Source organism: Urocitellus parryii, chromosome 2 (assembly GCF_045843805.1).
Source record: "Urocitellus parryii isolate mUroPar1 chromosome 2, mUroPar1.hap1, whole genome shotgun sequence".
NCBI classification, from domain to species: Eukaryota; Metazoa; Chordata; class Mammalia; order Rodentia; family Sciuridae; genus Urocitellus; species Urocitellus parryii.
The window spans coordinates 168899011-168919151 of NC_135532.1; the positions used below are offsets into that span (position 1 = coordinate 168899011).

The following is a 20141-nucleotide window of genomic DNA, read 5'->3' on the forward strand; positions in this document are numbered from 1 at the left end:
TTGGAAGTGATTGGAAACAATACCTTTATTTATTTATTTTTATGTGGTGCTGAGGATCAAACCCAGGGCCTCAAATGTGCTAGATGAGTGTTCTACCACTGAGCCACAATCCCAGCCCCTCTTAAGATTTTTGATAATCTATATTCTTCAAAATATTTAAAGTAAAACTTATTGTTCAATTTTTGTTTCTTTAACATTATGCTGTATTAAATCTGGCCCTGTGAACGTGCAGATAATAGTGTCCTCTCTCACAGGTGTCTGTGAACTTTCAAATGGTGACAAACCACCAGTTAAAAGTTTGGGAGAAATATAATAGCTGGAAGGTTAAACTAGAAGCAACACGTAAGGATTATAAAAGAAATAATACTCTTTTAATCACTTTACTAGTGCTGCCAATTTTGAGTTTTAGATATTTGTGCCTCTAATTTGTGCTGGATTCTGGAGAAATTACTGAACTCTAAGTCTCTGTCTTCAAATCTATAAAATAAATAGATTATCTACCTCTAATATCTAAGTTTTATGAAAAACTTATAAATTTGCTGAGACATAGAAAGGGAAAATTAAGAATACTATATATTTTTTCATAGAAAAATATTCTGAGGAGTCTATATTTAGTCTCTTTTACAAAAATAATTAGGAGGCACATTTGGACCTATCAAGAGGGAAAAGAGTGAAGACAGTAAAAAGAAAAATAAGAGGAGCTTATACTCTGGAGCAGTAAAAGAACAGTACAATACTATTAACATGTAATTAAAATGGGTGAGTTTATGCTTGTTGGAGTGTGTACATGAGCAAGTGTTGATAAGCAAGAGGATCTGAGGCCATTCTCTTTCCTTTAAGTGGACTAAAGCCCTCTCAGAAAGATCACCACCACTGACAGGATGGCATAGTCTATAGCTCCTTTGGTCCTAGGCAAAATTAGAACTAGATTTGATTCAAACAAATTCAGAAAAATACTATTTGCATTTAAAAGCCTTGGTAAAATTTTAATTTTTCCACTCATAATTTCCCCAGATCATCCAATGTATTTGTCACAGAATATTTCAAATTGTTCCTCTTATGTCAGTAGCCATAATATTGTCAGTACATGGGAACTGCAATAAATCATTAGGAATACTTTGAACAATTGAGAGATAGGAAGGAAGTGCAATTAAAATTGTATCCGAAATTCTTATAAGCTTGACTATTTAAGTCTGCTTTCCAGCTTCAGTCTCTCCATCTTCAACATTAGCTGGTGAGCTGGATAAACTACCTTCCAAGTCAATTAATGAAGAATTAAATTCTTTCCTTTCACACTTTTTGGTTTTCATGTATTTGACTTTACTTGTTTTGTAAATACACTGATACTTCATTTTAGTCTTTTTAAATTTCCATAGAAAACCGAGAGAATTCATATAATCGTTCCAGAAGCTCTAGTATCTCCAGTATTGACAAAGATTCTAAAGAAGCAATTACAGCTTTATACTTCATGGAATCCTTTGCACGGAAAAATGACTCTACTGTCTCTCCTTGTCTGTTTGTTGGAACCAGTCTGGGAATGGTATTAATCATCTCCCTAAACCTACCATCAGCAGATGAACAGAGGTTTACAGAGCCGGTTGTGGTATTGTCAAGTGGTAAGAGTTTTTATTCATTCATTCCCTTGTGGCTACTTTTTCAAATTTAGATATAAAGTATCAATAATTTGCATTGATTTAGGACAAAGGTTATGTATTTAAATCTTTTGTGTAATAGGAACTATTGAGAACTTCATAAAATCATATAGTGTTCCAACATTGTCATATTGTAACTTACCTATTTTTCAGGGTAAAAGAGTTATCACCATTGCTGCAGTAGTAAATTGTGAAACTGCCAACCTAATCAACACTTTGGGAAATAAGTTTCTGAAAAGCACTGAGGAAAACCTTAGCACAAATGTTGTTTTCTAAGTCACAAGGATAGAAATAAACAATCCCCAGAACTAATATAACAGATCTCTCAATTTTGTAGGGAAGTTTTTTGCCATTTGTAGCAAACAAACTCAGACCAAAAGTGATTTTAAAAATTAAAGATTTAAATTTTAGCATTTAATTTGTAAAATATTTATCATTTTTCCCTTATCAACTTAATGAGAAGCTGTCTTTTCTTTAAGTTTCAATGCTAGTTTTTATTCTTTCAAAATTTTAGTTAATAATAATGTGTCAATATCAGTCCATCAAGTATAGTAGATACATTACACAAATACAAAATATAAAATAGGGAAATGAAAAAAGAGATATATGGGATCTGTATGTACTATCTGCTCAATTTTTTGTAAAACTAAAACTGCTCTTAAAAATAAAGTCTATTCATTATAAAGGAGAAAGCTATGAGGCTGGGTTCAAATTTATTCTATAATCTACCATTGAAAGAGAGAAAGTCATAATTCATAGTAGTAAACATAAAAAATGAAAGTGGAGTTTCATAAGAAGAAATAGAGGTGATGAAAGCCATTCCAATTTTAAAGTAAAATTTTATCCTTCACCATTCCCTTACTGACCTGTAATAGTTGTTCCAGGATTCACCCTCTCTGAAATATCTATTTTTCATCCAGTACTCACTGGCCAAGCTTTTGGGTACTGTCCATGGTTGTTTTTTGCCTCTGATTAAAGGATCTGACAACTGTAAAGGAGGAAAAGTTTATTTGAGGCCTCACAGTTTCAGAGGTCTTAGTCCACAGAAGGCTGGCTCCATTCCTTGGGGCTCGACTTGAGGCAGAACATCATGGTGGAAAAGTATGGCAGAGAGAAGCAGCTCACATGGTGATCAGAAAGCAGAGAGATCTCCACTTGCCAGATACAAATATATACTCCAAAGCTATGCCCCTGGTTCCCACCTCCTCCTGCTGCATCCTACCACTTCAGTTACCACTCATTTAATCCCTACCAGGGGATTAAGTCACTGATTGGGTTAAGACTCACAATCCAATCATTTCTCCTCTGAACCTTCTTGCATTGTCTTACACATGATCTTTTCGGGGACACCTCACATCCAAACCATAACAATGGTATTATTCATAGGTATAATGTTGCACATCATATCTCTAGAACTTGTCTCTTATACCTGAAATTTTATGCTAGTTTATTAGCAAGTCCCCATTTTCCCTTCTCCAAGCCCCTGGCAATCACCATTCTATTCTTTGTTTCTATGGATTTGACAATTTTAAATGTCTCCATTTATGGAATCATGCAGTATTTGTCCTTCTGTGACTAGCTTATTTCACTTAATATAAATCCTCAAGATTCATCCATATTGTTGAATAATATAGGATTTCCTTCTTTTTTAAGGCTGAATAATATTACATTGTATGTATCTATTCCTTTTTTATCCTTTCATCTCTTGGACATTTAGGTTGTTTTCACAACTTCACTATTGTGAATAGTACTACAGTGAACATAGGAGTACCCATCTCCTCAAGATCCTGATCCTGGGATACATACCCAGAAGCAGTATTGCTAGATTACATGTTAATTCTGTTTGTAAATTTTCCATTTTTAATTTTACATGTTAATTCTATTTTTTTGAAGAACTTTCACACTCTTTTTCATAGCAATCTCACCATTTTGCATTCCTACTATCAGTGTAGAGGGTTCCAGTTTCTCCACACTTCACCAACATTGTTGTCTTTTGATTTTGATTTTAAATAATAACTGTCATAACAGATGTGATGTTTTATCTCATCATGGTTATGATTTGTGTTTATTTCCTTGATGATCAGTGATGTTGAGCATCTTTGCATATACCTGTTGTCCAATTGTTCATCTTTTTTTAATAAAGTCCTTTTTTATTTATTTTTATGTGGTTCTGAGGATCTACGCAGTACCTCACACATGGTAGGCAAGTGCTCTGCCATTGAGCTATAGCCCAGCCCCTAACTTTTCTTTTGAAAAATGTTTACCCAAATCCTTAGCCCAATTTTTTAACAAAACAAGGTGCTGGTTGAGAAGACAAAACTGATAAACCTTTAGCTATACCAACTAATAAAAAAGGACATTTAATAAAATCAGAAATGAAGAGGAAAACATTATATAACTGATTCCATATAAACAAAAAGAATCTTGAGAGAGGACTAACAAACCGGATGACCTAAAAGAAACAGATACTTTTCTAGAAACATTTAACCTATGATGACTGAATCATGAAGAAATAAAGTCTGAATTAGACCCATAACTAGTAAGGAATTGGAATCAGTAATCAAACACCTCCCAAGAAAGGAAAACCCTTCTTTCTTTCTCTCTCTCTCTCTCTCTCTCTCTCTCTCTCTCTCTCTCTCTCTCTTTCTCTATCACTTGGAGGGTTTGTTAACAAAACACATTAGTAGTGGACCCTACCCAAGAGTTTCTGATTCAATAGGGTCTAGGGTGGAGCCTGAGAATTTGCATTTTTAACAAGCTCCCAGGTGATGCTGATCCTACAAATGAAACCTTACTTGACTCTTTTGTCTACTAATCTATTACACTTATTACCGGTAACGCAGAGCTCCGGACAGGATAAATAACATATCTATATCTCCATGACCTCCCTATTCTCTCCTGTTACTATTAGTAAACTCTATGCTTCTAACTAGACAGAATTCTCCAGTTGTGCACTAGATTATACTCCTTTTCTCCTATTCAACAATGTCAACCCAGAAATTTTTCCTCTATTTCCTTTTTAATAAATGTGTCTTTTTCTACTGAATTAGCATACAAATATACCATTATTCCTCCCGCTAAAAAAGAAAAACCTCTGTTGAATCTATTCTATTTCACTTCTTTTTTAATGCAAATTTCATTTTTGAAATGTTTGTAGTATATTCACTGTTTCTAATTTCATTTTCCCAATCTATTTTGAGCTCATTTTGATCATACTTTCTCCCATACTCAACAAAACTACCTTCATATAGGTGATCACTGACTTAATAAGTAAATCCAACGGTAAATTCTCAGGCCACATCTTACTTGACATATCTGCAATCTATTATATAAATTACCAATTCTCTCTACCTTATAACACTCATTTAGATTAAAGACCTTTATATATATATATATATTTTTTTTTTTTTTTCTTACTGTGGTCCTAACTGTTCCTTCTCAGTCTTCTTTATTGATTCTTTCAATTCATTGCACTGGATTTAAAACAACATAATGCCCCAAGACTGACTCCTTTAACTTTTTCTCTTTTCTCTTTACATTGAAGCCCTAGAAGAAATTATCCAACCTCATGATTTTAAATGCATTTATAATCTGATGTATCATATGTTTTTGTTTGTATTTATATTTATAGTTTGGACCTGTTCCCAAATTCCTGACACAGGAATCTAGATATTTGACATCCTCTTGGTTATCTAATAAACACCTCAAACTTAACATGTCCAAAACTGAGCTTCTGATAGTTCTCTTTTTTTTCCACAGTATTCCTATATATCCATTGTCAGCTGTTCTTCAAGTTGCTCAGATCAAAAACATCAGAATCATCCTTAATCTCTGTTTCTTTCCTATCTTAAATACAATTTATTAGCAAACCCTACTGGCATAACTTTCACAATGTATTCAGATCCTGACATTTCTCACTATATCTACTGTTACATCTGGTTCAAGAGGGCTATATTTATTTTCCACCTGGATCATTATGTTAATCTCTTCACTGCTCTCCTTTTTTCCAACTTTGACACCCTTTAGAATATGCCCATCAGAAAGAATGATCCTGTTAAATGAAATTTAAGTTATATCACTCCAAGTAAAAGTCTAAGTCTTTAGCATATCCTACAAGAACCTGCATAATCTGGCACCACGCTGTCTCTCTGATTGTATCTCCTATTAGGCTTCCCTTTGTCATTCTAGAGAATTCTGAGATTTTACTCTGTGTGCAAGTTAACAAAGGTAGGTTTCCAGTTTCACAGATGCTGATGTAAGGTATGCAACTCCTATGGCAGAGACAAAGGATAATTTATTACTCACAGAAATCAGAAAAGCAGTAATTTGAGCCGGGGTTTTTTTGAGCCCTAATTACCATGGGATGATGCAAAGAAACCTTCACATTAGTATCAGTCTGCTATAGGAAACAAATTAGAAACCAAAGCAGCAGTTTTGACAAGGGCAGCTCAATGAAAAAAAATGTCATTTTAATGCCATCAGTGTATAAGAATTGGGAATAAGTAAAATGTCTTCTAAAATATGGGTTTCTTGACTTTTTAACCTACTTTGTGCCATGCCTACATCAAGGATGCAAAGATATTCATATAGTTATATTGATGTAGTCATAAGGTTATATTAAGAAATGCATTACTAGAAGTTTCATCATGTGGACATCATAGAGTGTACTTACACAAACCTAATGTCATCAGTCAATCAGATGTGGCCTCTTGATGCAACCAACAGACTTAATAAACACAAATTATATGAGGCTGTTGTCACTATAACACAGCATATTGCTTTACAGTAAACATTTTTGACAGAGTAAATTGAAGCAATGACAAAGTAGAGTACTATAGTAAATACTTAAAGCCGTAACATTGTCATTTATTATCATTATCAAGTATTACATAATGTGCATAATTGTATTGCTACTCTCCTATGCAATTGGCAGCACAGTAGATCTACACCAGCATCACCTTAACCACATGAATAATATATTATGATGGCTGGAGCATACTAGGTGATAGGAATTTTATAGCTCCATTATACATATGGTCTTCATTGACTGAATTATACGCCATTATATGACCCATGACACTACTTAGAAAAATTTCTCTGTAGCAGATAGTTATGAAAAGGTAGTTTTGAAAATGTGGTTTTACAGAGTAGCATACATTTTGGCATCTTTTTATACAAGGGGTTTTGAGAGAGCTGTTATTTTATACCTTGACCCTATACTAAGCACCTAAACCCCACAACCCTATCCTCTCAGTTCTAGGATTTATACAGGTTATTTAGTTTTCAAGTGGATTTAAAAATACAGCTGAGATGTTAGATCATCTAATATTACTTTGAATTTTATAATTTTTAAGTTGTTTAAATTATAAGAAAAAGAACTTCCTAAATAGAATGTGTTTTCATCTACCACCTCTCTCTTTTTAAGTATCTGTCACACTATATATCATATACACACACACACACACACACACACACACACACACATATACATATACATACATACATACATATATACTTGAAATATATCAGCCTGGGTTAACACCCTTACTCTACATAGTATAAAAGGACAAAATAAAAAAGGGCTAGTAGAATTCTGTTTAGAGGATAGTCCAGCCTAAGTTACCTCCTTAGTTCTATAGAATACAGTCTTCTGAGACCAGTAAAAATCACTAATAAGTAGTGATCTGGTGTGGATAATCAACTTTGAAGAATCCAGGTAAATGAACACTTTTTTCTGAATTCAGATGCATAGGCTTGCCTGAGAGCTGAAGGTAGTTATTTTTAAAGGTTTTTGTTATTCATACAATTAAAATTTCTAGCATGAACTCCAGATATTGAAATTTCATGAGTGTTCAATGTCAGGAAAAGAAAAAAGAAACATATATTAGTAAATGAACCTATAAAAATAAGAGAATCAGATGATATAATTATTTTTCTGTTGAAATTATTTCAATAAATGAAAGTTATGCATTTTTCAATTTGTCTTTTATAAAATGATTTTAAAGTAGATGATATAAAATAATGAAAAATCCTGAATTAGCAATCAAGAAATCAGAATTCTAGTCCGAGCTCAGTCACTAATTTGCTATGTGACCTGGCCCAACTGTCATCATCTTCTTGGATCTGTTTTCCCATTTAAATGAGAGAATTTGACAAGTTGATGTCTTAGGTTCTTTTTAGGCCTAATATTCTATGATTCTAAGTTAATGCAATGGATGAACTAAAAAATTTACTGATCTATGTATATTTGTGCAATACTATGATACTATAAACACAAATTATCATAATATAAATGTTCATTGCCCACAGATGAATAAAAGCTCTTTTAGAAAGAATTTATGTGCCAGTGATGTGAAATTGTTTTTATAGGTACATTCCTCTCATTGAAAGGAGCTGTACTAACATTTTCCTGTATGGACCGAACTGGCGGATTAATGCAACCTCCATATGAAGTTTGGAGAGATCCAAATACCATAGATGAAAATGAAAAAACTTGGAGAAGGAAATTGGTCATGAACTACTCCTCTTCATCCCAAGAAATAGGAGATCATCAGTATACAATAATTTGCTCAGAAAAACAAGCCAAAGTCTTCTCACTGCCTTCTCAGACTTGCCTTTATGTTCATAACATCACCGAGACATCTTTTATACTGCAAGCAAATGTGGTGGTCATGTGCAACAGTGCCTGCTTGGCATGCTTTTGTGCTAATGGGCATATCATGATAATGAGGTACTTGCCTTCTTTATAAATTATCTGGTAATTATAATAAAACCAGCAAGTATAATCCTAAAAAGTATATGATTAATGTGCAAGATGTTATCAAGAAGCAACCTGAGATCATGGTTTAATTATGTTTGTAAATATTTTGTTGTTTAACAATCTGATGAGAGTTTGGGGATTTGTGGTGTGTTCTGTTGGGATTTTTTCCTTAAAAAATGCTCAATGCTGTGAATTAAATATATATTTTTAACTGGCATCAAGAAATCTAAGGAAAGAATGATGTTCCACTCACTCATATAGTCATTCAACAAACGTTTACTGAGTATATTTAGCTTCCAAATGCTATGCTAGCACTGGAAATAAAAGATGAATAAGCTACAGGGAACAAAGCTGTTACTTTTACTATATAGTTCATAAAAGAATATTTTTTAATTTATTGGTTCTTTAGTTATACATGCCAGTAGAATCCATTTTGATATACTAATAAGAATATTAAACAGAGTTTCACCTGATCCTTATTGCTATTCTAGGACACATGAAAGTAAAGTATTATTTGCATACTTCATTTTACATGCTAATAAATTGAATTTGAGGTTGAAAGTCTAGGAAAAAATGAGGCAGCACTGAGAAATATAATAAAAATCATCATACACTTTAAAAAAATAAGTTGTAAGCTCATCAACAATATATTTCATCCTACTGTTAGTGAAATCAAATAAAATTTGTAAGACATTGAGATATTATAACTTTATGAATTCAGCAGGTAATAAGAACAGTTAAGAAGTCACTATTATTCTTTTTCATTCTCCCCTAGTTCAAAAGTCATTAAAATGGTTAAGCATTGTACTGGACCTATAAACAATATAGAAATTAGCAAAATATATTCCTAACCCTTAAGAAGCTTACCATCTAATTTGGAGATAAGACACATACACAAGAAATTATAATGCATAATTTGTGCACAAAGGCTCAAACTGATCAGAAGGCTAAGGCAGAAAGATCACAAATTCAGGTATAGCCTGGGCAACTTAGCCATACCCTGTCTCAAAATAAAAAATTAGTTTTTTAAAAAAGGGTAAGGTATTGGGCTGAGGATGCAGCTCAGTAGTAGAGGATCCCCGTGGGTTTAATCCCTGTGCCACAAAAATTGTAAAAAAAAAAAAATATATATATATATATATAAATTCAACAGAGGAAATATGAAATTGAATTTTCTGTTGATAAAATCGGTCCCTGGAGTTCAAAGCCATAGAATAGTTAAGCATGAATTATAAAGGAAGAGTCATTGGGAGGAAAGTAACCTAGAGAGGTAGATGGGGGAAAATTGTTGAGGACTAATTGATATAAGAAATATGGTTTTAAAGCACATGATTAACCTCTATTCATTAGGAAATATCTGTGGAGGGGGAGCTTGTGATTGACTTTTGAATTGAAATGATAACTATATAAAAGGCATGGAGGGGAAACTGGGAGGGATTATGAAGGGAAACTTGCTGTGTGTAAAGCTGTTTAGTTATGAAAGGTAATGGAAGCTGTTAAATTTGGGTGTTAGAAGAGAACTTAAGGTTATTTTTTTTAATTTGGATATTAGTGATGCTGTTAGCAAATATGAAAGCTAGGCGCATTTGGAAAAGTTATGATAATGAGAAGTTTGAGAATGAATTGAAAATAAATATTTGAAATTTGAGGTATAGATGTCATCCAGCAGAAATTTATCAAGCAATATAGAGTCTGGACTTTTAGAAACATATTGGAAGTCTTCTGTGTGAATACATTAGTAGTTATGACAGTGACTGAGATAATCAAAAAAGGTAGTACAAAAAGTAATGAAGAACAGACTGAGCTGAGCTTAGGAACTTGGGGCTATCTCTACATTTTATACTATGAAAGAAAGAAGAGCATGCAGCAAAGGAGGTTGAGAATAAGTCATCAGAAAGAAAGGGAAAGGACCAGAATGGTTATAACTTCATGAAATAAAAAGGAGGGAATAATATCAAAATAAAGGAGGTGGGGTCAAAAGATAGCCAAATATAGCAAAGAGGTCAAGAAATTTAGGTACAAGAAAAACATTAAATCTTGCCACTACTTGGATATTAATGGCCTTTAAGAAAGCAAGTCTTAGGTACATGGTGGAGGTAATTTGAGGCAGGTATATAGATGAGAGATTGGTAAAGAATAACCTATGGACCAAATCTACCCCATCCCATATCTGATTTGTACAAACTACAAGTCACAGATAGTGTTTACATTTTTAAATGGTCAAACACTTCATGATATATGAAAATTAAGTGAAATTCAGATACTTATAAATGCAGTTTTTGGGGAATACAGCCACACCCATCTGTTTGTATATTAGTCACGGCTATTTTTGCACTGCAGACTCTAAAACATTTACTATCTGGTCCTTTACCCCTATTATAGATTATTCTTTCAGAAAATTTTTCTTTTTTAAAATATTTTTTAGTTGTAGATGGTTACGATAGCTTTATCTTATTTATTTAATTTTTTTTATGGTGCTGGGGATCGAACCCAGTGTCTCATGCATGCTAGGAAAGCACTCTACCTCCAAGTTATAGCCCAGCCCCAAATTTTGTGTTTTAAAAAAGAGAGATGAAAGATGGGAAGGTAGTTCAAGGTTAAAACTAGACTTTGACAGTGCTATATTTTTATTATTTTTAAATTTGGGAGACATGAACAAATTTTGAGGTATGGGGAAGTATTTAGAGATAAAGACTTGGGAAAAATGATCATTTTGTGGTCAGTTCATTTTCTTGTATATTCTGATCATTTCTCTCTTTGTCTGATTTTTCCTTTTTTTCAAACTAGTTTTAAATATTTCCAATGAAGGTTATTTCAGTCTTGTTTGAAAATGACATTTAACTCAGTTTTGAAAAAAACTGTACATTTGTGTGTGTTTTGATGTTTATTTTCATGCGCGCGCGCGCACACACACACACACTCCCCTTCTCTAAGCTACCATTTAGTCACTCAAAAATTGTCTCACTTTAAATCTTAATTATGTCAGTCAGAATTTTAGCTTAATGATGATTATTTTAACCTGTTTCTGTAAAATTTTATTATTTCTAAGAAGTTATCCTATATATCTCCAAATTCTATTTAAATTAATATGTTCTATCATCTATATGAGGTGAGAGATTTCTTAATAAATGAAAAACAAGCTTTTAAACATCAGGAGTCATTAGGAAAACAATATTTCAGTCTCCCTCTGTAAAAGCTGCTTTATATGATAGTGGCTACTTTGATATTGTGTCATAATGAAAACTTGTCATAATGTTTTCCTGAGGATACTTAAAAATATTTGAAAAAGAAATAATTTTGACATTATTTTAGTAATATATAATGTATAGCTAAGAAATGATGATATGTACTCTGCTGGGTGGATTGAAGAACTGAATCCTACAAATTGATGTGTTCCTGGTCTTCTTTACTTTCCTATGCTGAGTATATACCCAGGATCTTTCCAGACCCTGTCAGAATGTAACTGTCCTGAGCCCAGTCTCCTCAAGTCCTAGTTTCTGATAGGTGGAGGCAGCTAATGATTGGTTGTTAAGGTCCAAATGTACCCAGAAAGAACGAATATGAGGGCTGAGGTTGTGGCTCAGTGGCAGAGCACTTGCCCCTCACATATGAGACACTGGGTTCCATCCTCACCACCACATAAAAATAAAACAAAATAACGATTTTTTTTAAAAAAAAAGAATATGAAAGACTTATCTATATGAATTCTCAAACATAGCCACTTTTAAGAACCCCCTTTGGTTAATGGACTCTGATTTTTTATTAAAGTGCCTCTGAATAGAAGGCACTTTTCAGTTTTAAAGCTAATTGTTTTCTAATCCTTAGCAATTAACTTGCTCTTTCACTTTTCCTACCTAAAGTGATTGTACCTTTTCAAATTTTCTTTTCTTGACTCATTTATGTTGCACACCCTAGTCAATGTAGCCTATCAGAAAGGTCAGCAGAATCTCTCCCAACCCACCTATTAATTTGATTGAATTACAGATATCTGTTGATTTTGTTGAATTACATATATCTTAAGGGGTTTAGCTACCTGAAGGGTTATAACAGATTAATTACAATATCTTTTTTATAGATTTCAGATAATTTATTTTTACTAAGTCTTTGAAGTTCAGAGTGTAATTTATACTTTAAAACACATCTCAATTCAGAGGAGCCATGGATCAACTGCATAATATTCACATGTATTTAATTCGTGGCTAAAATATTGGGCAGTGCAGCTCTGGAATCTCAGGAAAACGCTTATTCCAATAACACAGATTTCAAGTGCCATTTTATAAAATAAAGTTTGAGGGTCAAAAGTCTAGTTACAAACTACCTTGATAAGGGAGATCAGTATCTTTTGAGGTGCTGGTCTTATGATCTGGGATCATTTAAAATTATTGAGCACACTTAGAATTAGTAGAATGATTTCAAAACTTGAGATTTAATTACAAGCCCCACTCCCACTTTTGACATTAGAGGTATGATTAAAAATCAGGTAAAAGTAGTTTTATTTTCTTCATGGCTCATAAAACTGGCTCTAACAACAGTATCCAAAAGGACATTCTGAGAACTATTTTAGCAAATTTATAGCTACAGCATTAGGATTAGGATGTAGCCGTGGAGTAAACTATATCAAATCTGTGGTATTCATTTGGATGTACAAATTCTGATCTATTATTGATACCTTATTCTCATTCCCTTACAGCCTTGGCTGGGTTTATTTATTAATTTTGCCTTCAGTGCAGATGCCCTAAGTTATAGGTAATTTCAGAGCGAATAAAGGAAGAGGAAACAAAGCCACTCCATTCCCAGGCACAGTGAATTGAACCTACTCTGTGTTAAAACTTCTTCAAAGTCAGGAGTTCTGCCTAAAAGAAAGATAGTAGACCAAGTATGCAGTCAGATACATTCTAGCATTTCTGACAAAACCAAAGGCTACAATCATATGAAGAGAACCCATGGAATGCTGCAAAAATGTCCCAGAGATTGCTGGTCCCTTCAAGGGCATTGTTAAGCATCTGTGGATTAAAATAGAACTTTGCCCATGATTTATTTTGGGGGGGGGCAGGGGCACCGGGGATTATACCCAGGGGTGCTTCACCACTGAGCCATATCCTCAGCCCTTTTTTATATTTTATTTAGAGACAGGGTCTTGCTGAATTTCTATGTGCCTCACTAAATTACTGAGACTGGCTTTGAACTCATCATCCTCCTGCCTCAGCTTCCGGAGTTCCTGGAATTACAGGCATGCACCACCATGCCCAGCCCATTTTTTTTTTTTTTATGAATTTGTGTGAAAGCCTATTAACACTGAGCCTTCAAGAGAATAAAATGAAATAACCATAAAATAATGTTTTTTAAATTACTGTTTTATGTTAGGAAATGCTTTTTTCAACTTGAATATGGAATGTAGATTTACTTTTTTCCTTTTAGCCTACCTAGTCTTCGCCCAATGTTGGATGTTAATTATTTGCCACTGACAGACATGAGGATAGCACGGACATTTTGTTTTACCAATGAAGGACAGGCTTTGTATCTTGTCTCTCCTACTGAAATTCAGCGGTTAACATACAGCCAGGAAATGTGTGATAATCTACAGGTAGGTCAGGTGCATTTATTTTTTTTTAAATGGAGAGGTTGTAAAATGAAAGGGATGTCTAAAAGCTAAAATATTATTGGGTTGCACAATAAATATGCCTTTCTTAGAACAAATCTTTAATATATATTCTTCTTTATGATCCTGCCAACTTCTGGTACAGTTCTAGGTATGCACAGAAATAATAAGAAAGAGAAAGAATATGAAGATCTTTCATTTTAACAGTTAAATATTTATATTTTATCGCTTGCATTTGCCTGTTGAGTGTCTCTGAAAAAATTATTTCCTTCTAGATGGGAAATATGTATGAACACATGAAAATTTGTATCCAGCTCAGGGAGTTCATAGGCTTTAAAAAAAAAAAAACTTAATCTTGATCAAGGGCCACAAAAATAACCATGCTGATTAGAATTGGATATTTGTCTTTGTACATGGTGGTAAGCACAGCCTAGAAACAGGAGAGATATAAAAGCTTATCTAATCTTGCATAAGAATGGTCACAGAATTTTAAGTGAATCTTCAAGATTTAACTGGCTCAATACCTTTACTTTACAAATTAGAAAATCAAAATCATTCATTATAATGTAATGCTGAATTATTTGTGCTATACTTGGATCCCCTTTTGTGTGACTTTGGGCATTTTATTTAACCTACCTGTAATGCTACCTTGGAGCATTATTACTAGAATTAGGTAAGAATTTATATAAAGCAATGAGCAAGCAGGTCATTGATGATGACCAATGAGCACAGTGCCTGGAATATATAAATCTTGTATTATGATCATTATATTGTTATTCAACAAATATTTAGGGAGTTTTTATTGTGTGTCTTGGACTTTGCAGGGTTCTAGAAATACAACAATAAGCACACAAATCCCTGTCTGCTAGGTAGAGAGATAAGTGAGCAAATATTCTATGGAAAATGCTATGTATATATCTACACCAGTACTAGGGAGACAAAAGAAGTGCATTTGGGTTGATGAGAAGAAATGAGGGCTGGGGTTATGGCTCAGTGGTAGAGCACTTGCCTAATATGTATGAGGCACTGGGTTTGATTCTCAGCACCACATACAAATAAATAAAATAGAGGTCCAACAACAACTAAAAAATATTTAAAAACAAAAAGAAAGAGAGAAAGGAGGGAGTAGTTAGAGAAAGATTGTGGGCACAACTGACCTCTGAAGGGTAAGTAGGAGTTGTTCAGCTAAATTGATGGCTAGGGATAAAAAAGGTAGATATCCTAAACAGTAGTGGTATAGGTATGAAATCCTCAGGATCCAGGAAACTGCCAAGAAAGTTCAGCATTGAGAAGTGAAGATTTGAGGGGTGGTGCTGGAGAATTAGTCAAGAAAAGCTCTGGGAGCACCTTGTAAGATCCATAAGGAACTGAGCATTTATCCTAAGAGGTACAGGAAGTCATTTAAAAAACTTGAGCAGATTTGGTTGATAGTATGGCAATTAGTTTTGAGGAAGCAAAACTGAAGCTGTGGAGAATAATTAGGAGTCTCTTTACAGTAAAGTTCAAGAATTGCATTGACCCAAAATAAAGGAACCAGAAGTTATGATGAAGAAAAGTTAGCAGATTCAAGAGCTATAAAGTGTAATCCATTGGCTTTGAAGGTTATTAGTCATAGGAAGAGGAAAAGCAAGGAATTTTTCTGCCTTGGGAAACTTATTAGAGGGTGCTACTCTCTCCAAAGAGTAGGACTTCTAGGAAGAAAAACACAGGGCTGGTGAGGAGAGATGATGGAAGTTAGTCAAACTGGAAGTTCATTGACAAACCTATGCCTCCTGGTCTTGGTTTCTTCCTCCGTACTGATGGTTCTTAAATGTTGTGCTGCTTTAAAAAGACTTGAAAAGCAAGATAACCAGAGCAAATCTAGGTCAATTCTGATTTAGTAATTTTAGATGATTTGCATTGATATTTTCCCAGTCATTCTAAGACTCATCAAATACTGAGAATGACCTTGCCATACCTATTTTGAATTATTTCAATGATTTTTAACTATGGCATAATTTTGTATAATATAAAAATAGATCTAGCCTTCACTGAAGCCTTCTTATTTCTAAGGGAAGTCCATTCATGGTTCAGGGAAAGGAACCAGGATAGGAAAGAGGCTGTGGTAATTTTAAAAGCCTCAAATATCTAAATTGGTAATCACTGATCATACATGGAAATTAATCTGAGTGAATATATTGATTTTCCATGCTAGATATCAATAGGAGAAAAAATAGAAAAAGGAAAATTTTAGAAAATCAGTTACTGTAGAAATGAAGGAAAGAAAATGGAGAAAGAAATACTAAGGTAAGAACTGTGAGCAAAGCAAAAATCAGCAGGAAAAGCAGACTGTCTTTCATGATATACTCTTTTACCACAGTGTTACCTTTTTATCTGTTAATTCATTCTTAGTTTTATAATGCTTTTTTTCCTTTGAATTTGGTACAGGACATGCTAGGAGATTTGTTTACTCCTATAGAGACACCAGAAGCTCAGAATAGAGGCTTTCTTAAGGGACTGTTCGGTGGAAGTGGACAAACATTTGACAGAGAAGAGCTCTGTGAGTAAATTCCTAATTACAGAAATAATCTTAGAATGGAAGACATGATATTGTGTATGTATAGTTTAATATGGGATCTCAAATTCTAGGTTACGTACTTTTTCTTCTATTATTTTGTGAGTGTACATTATAATTTCACACAGCAGTGGGATTTGTGTAACAGTCACACATGCATATGACATAGTTTGTTCAGTTTCATTTCCCAGTACATTCCCTATTACTTCCTTTCTGTCTTTTTTTAAAAAAAAAAGAATATGAAAGACTTATCTATATGAATTCTCAAACATAGCCACTTTTTTCTGATCCCCATCGTCTACCCTTACTGGTCTTCCTTCTTTTTTTTTAAATTTGTGAATTATAATTATACATAAAAGTGGGATTCACTGTTTTATATTTCTATATGAACATAGCAGTAATTTGGTTGATTTCAATAGTGGTCCATCCCCCCCTGCCCTCCCCTATTCCTCCCTCTCCATCCCCTTACTGTACTCTATTGGTCTCATTTCTATTTTCACAACATCCCTTTTTTATTCCCTTTTCCTCTCTAGTTTGCACATATAAGAAAAAGCATTCAAAACTTGACTGAGTCTAGCTTATTTCACTTGGCATGATGTTCTCTAGTTCCATCTATTTATAAGCAAATGACATAATTTCGTTCTTCTTTATATGGCTAAGTAAAACTCCACTGTGTATATATATATACCATGTTTTCTATGTCCATTCATCTATTGATGGATAGCTGGGCTGGTTCCACAACTTGAATATTGTGAATTGCACTGCTAGAAATATTGGTATGCATATACCACTCTAGTATGCTCATTTTAGTTCTTTTGTATAAAAAACAAGGAATGGAATACTGGGTCATATGGTGGTTCCATTCCTAGTCTTTTGAGGAATCTCCATTCTGATTTTCACTGTAGTTGTACTAATTTATAGTCCCATCAATAGTATATACCTTTTTTTCAATATCCTTGCCATCTTACTTATGTCTTAAAAGTTTGAATATTTGTTTCCTTCTGTACCATGAAAATTATTTATGTTTTCTAAACATGAATAAAATTAGCCACTTTATATTAGAAAATAGTTTAGTAAAAATGATATGTATAATTCAAATAAATAACAAGCCAGCTAATAAATGTCTCACTTTTGTAGGTAGAGCATATTTGCATGACAAGGTAAAGACATTCAGTTATTAAAGTTGGAAAAACAAAGTTTAATCTGCTTGCCTATAATCACTACTGGGAAACAGATTTTTTAAATTCATAATGCAAGGTCTATTAATGTCACAGAATAAACTATTTTAAAATTTTATCAGGCAAACTGATGAACAGTAATAAAAAATCAATAGGAAGATACTAGAGAACATTTTTATAGACAAGATGAGAATATATTTACCAGAATATGCCATTTGGTTCCACATATTAAAGTTCTCTTGAACTTTTAACTATGCAAAAAGATCTAGGTGCTATCATACAGTAGAATATTGTTTGGCCACAAAAAAAGAATGAAATATTAATACATGATACAACATGTATAACATGTTCTAACTTTAGGAAAAAATCATGCTAAATCCAAGAAAACCAAAAAGGTCACATATTGTATGATTGATTGATTCATTGATTGTTGAAGAGCTGGGAATCAAACCTGGGGCCTTGTACATGTTAAGCAAGTGCACTACCACTGAGCTACTATGATACCATTTATATGAAATGTACAGAATAGGCAAATTCATAGAGACTGAAAATAGATCAGTGGTTGCCTGGGCAGCGATAGAATAAACAGTGACTACTAGTGGGTTCAAGGTTTCTTTGTGGCATAATAAAAAATTCTAAAATCAGATAGTTTTGATAGTCAAAAAACTTTGTGAATACACTAAAAACCACTGAATTGTATGCTTTTTGTTGAAAAGGAAAATTCTATTATATGTGAATTATATCTCAAAAGCCTCTTGTTTTTAAAATTTTAGATTCTATTCCAATATTATATCATTAGAAATGTTCACTAAATTTCTGCCAAGACAGCTGATTTTAATAAAAACTTTTTTGTCTCTTTAGAATAGAATGAAACTAAACTCTGTAGTTGACTGGGAAATTTTTACTTGTTTATGAAGTCACAAAATTTCAACATATGTAAATTGATATCCATCACTTATAGCCCATTCTCTAGAGGGATAAAGAGGGGAAGAGAGAGAACCTGAGGCCTACAAGCTGATACATCAGGATGAACAGAGAAGGTTGGAATAAGGACTTGGGCAAAAATGTAAGCAAATTATCAGGCTCAGACAGGAACAGATATTAGTATGGGCTAAATGTTAAGTCTCATGTTTTCAGAATTTCAATTCAACCATGCCAAGAAATGCAGTTGTGCCATACTGTATGAAACACCACATGTACACATAAACACACACACACACACACACACACACACACACGTGTACACGTAGAGACATATAGTAATGATATTTCCCTGTCTCTCTCTTTCTTATCACTCCTCCAATGAAAATTACGACAGCAGAACTTAAGCATTTTGTTTTGGCGACAACCTTGACTATTTGAATTACTGACAGAATTTTTTATTGCTATGTCTTGAATTTCCAGTTGGGGAAGCTACAGCAGGAAAAGCATCTCGCAGCCTTGCACAGCACATTCCTGGACCAGGTGGTATAGAAGGGATGAAAGGCGCTGCTGGAGGTGTCATGGGAGAGCTGACCCGCGCCCGGATTGCACTTGATGAGAGAGGACAGAGACTAGGCGAGCTGGAAGAGAAGACTGCAGGCATGATGACCAGCGCAGAAGCATTTTCCAAACATGCACACGAGGTAAGCTGATTAAATACATAAATGTTTAAAGTTACCACCAGTGAGGAGACCTGTAAGTCCTGTTCAAGAAAGCTTAAACGAGATGCCACATGAGTAATCCTATAACCAAGTATTATGATTTCCCCCACTTTGGGGAAATACTTTTTTAAATACTATAAAATATATTAATAAATACTTATTTACCTCAAGGGATAATCAAAGAAAATTATCCATTGGTTCTAATACACTGATCTGTATTGTGCATCAACTGCTTAAAAAGTGTGTAGGTAGATCATGCAAGCCCCACAGGAAGGCGGGAGGGGCAGCAGTAGAGGCTGGAATCCACACCTTCCATTTTGTCTCAGGTCGTTAAAAATCATTTCCTGTCAGGTGAATCTTTATATCTTGATTTAATGTATGTTTGTTTAAAAAAAAAAAAAAGAACACTTTCTGGGGCTGGGGATGTGGCTCAAGCAGTAACGCGCTCACCTGGCATGCACAGGGTGCTGGGTTCGATCCTCAGCATCACATAAAAATAAAATAAAGATGTTGTGTCCACCAAAAACTGAAAAATAAATATTATTTTTTAAAAAAAACTCTTTCTGACATGCACTTCATCCCACAAAATAAAACAAGTTTTATTGTAAGTTTTGAGATTTACTTAGTCATGATTAGCTCAATCTGGACTTGCTTTAAATAGAACTATCATTGATTTTTTAAGCAACTTTTGAGGACTGTTTTTCTCTTTGCAGTTAATGCTGAAATATAAGGATAAGAAATGGTACCAATTCTGA

The 20141-nt window shown here is 33.7% G+C and overlaps 1 protein-coding gene across 1 annotated transcript in view; it reads left to right on the forward strand.

Moving 5' to 3' along the window:
• Positions 1-20141, forward strand: part of Stxbp5l (syntaxin binding protein 5L) — a 326221-nt gene extending 306080 nt beyond the window's left edge. The window contains exons 23-28 of the mRNA XM_026395287.2: positions 1377-1616; positions 8022-8382; positions 13831-13996; positions 16439-16550; positions 19148-19368; positions 20100-20141. Of these exons, the coding sequence (XP_026251072.1) occupies positions 1377-1616; positions 8022-8382; positions 13831-13996; positions 16439-16550; positions 19148-19368; positions 20100-20141 (1142 nt within the window). The remainder of the gene's footprint in view (positions 1-1376; positions 1617-8021; positions 8383-13830; positions 13997-16438; positions 16551-19147; positions 19369-20099) is intronic.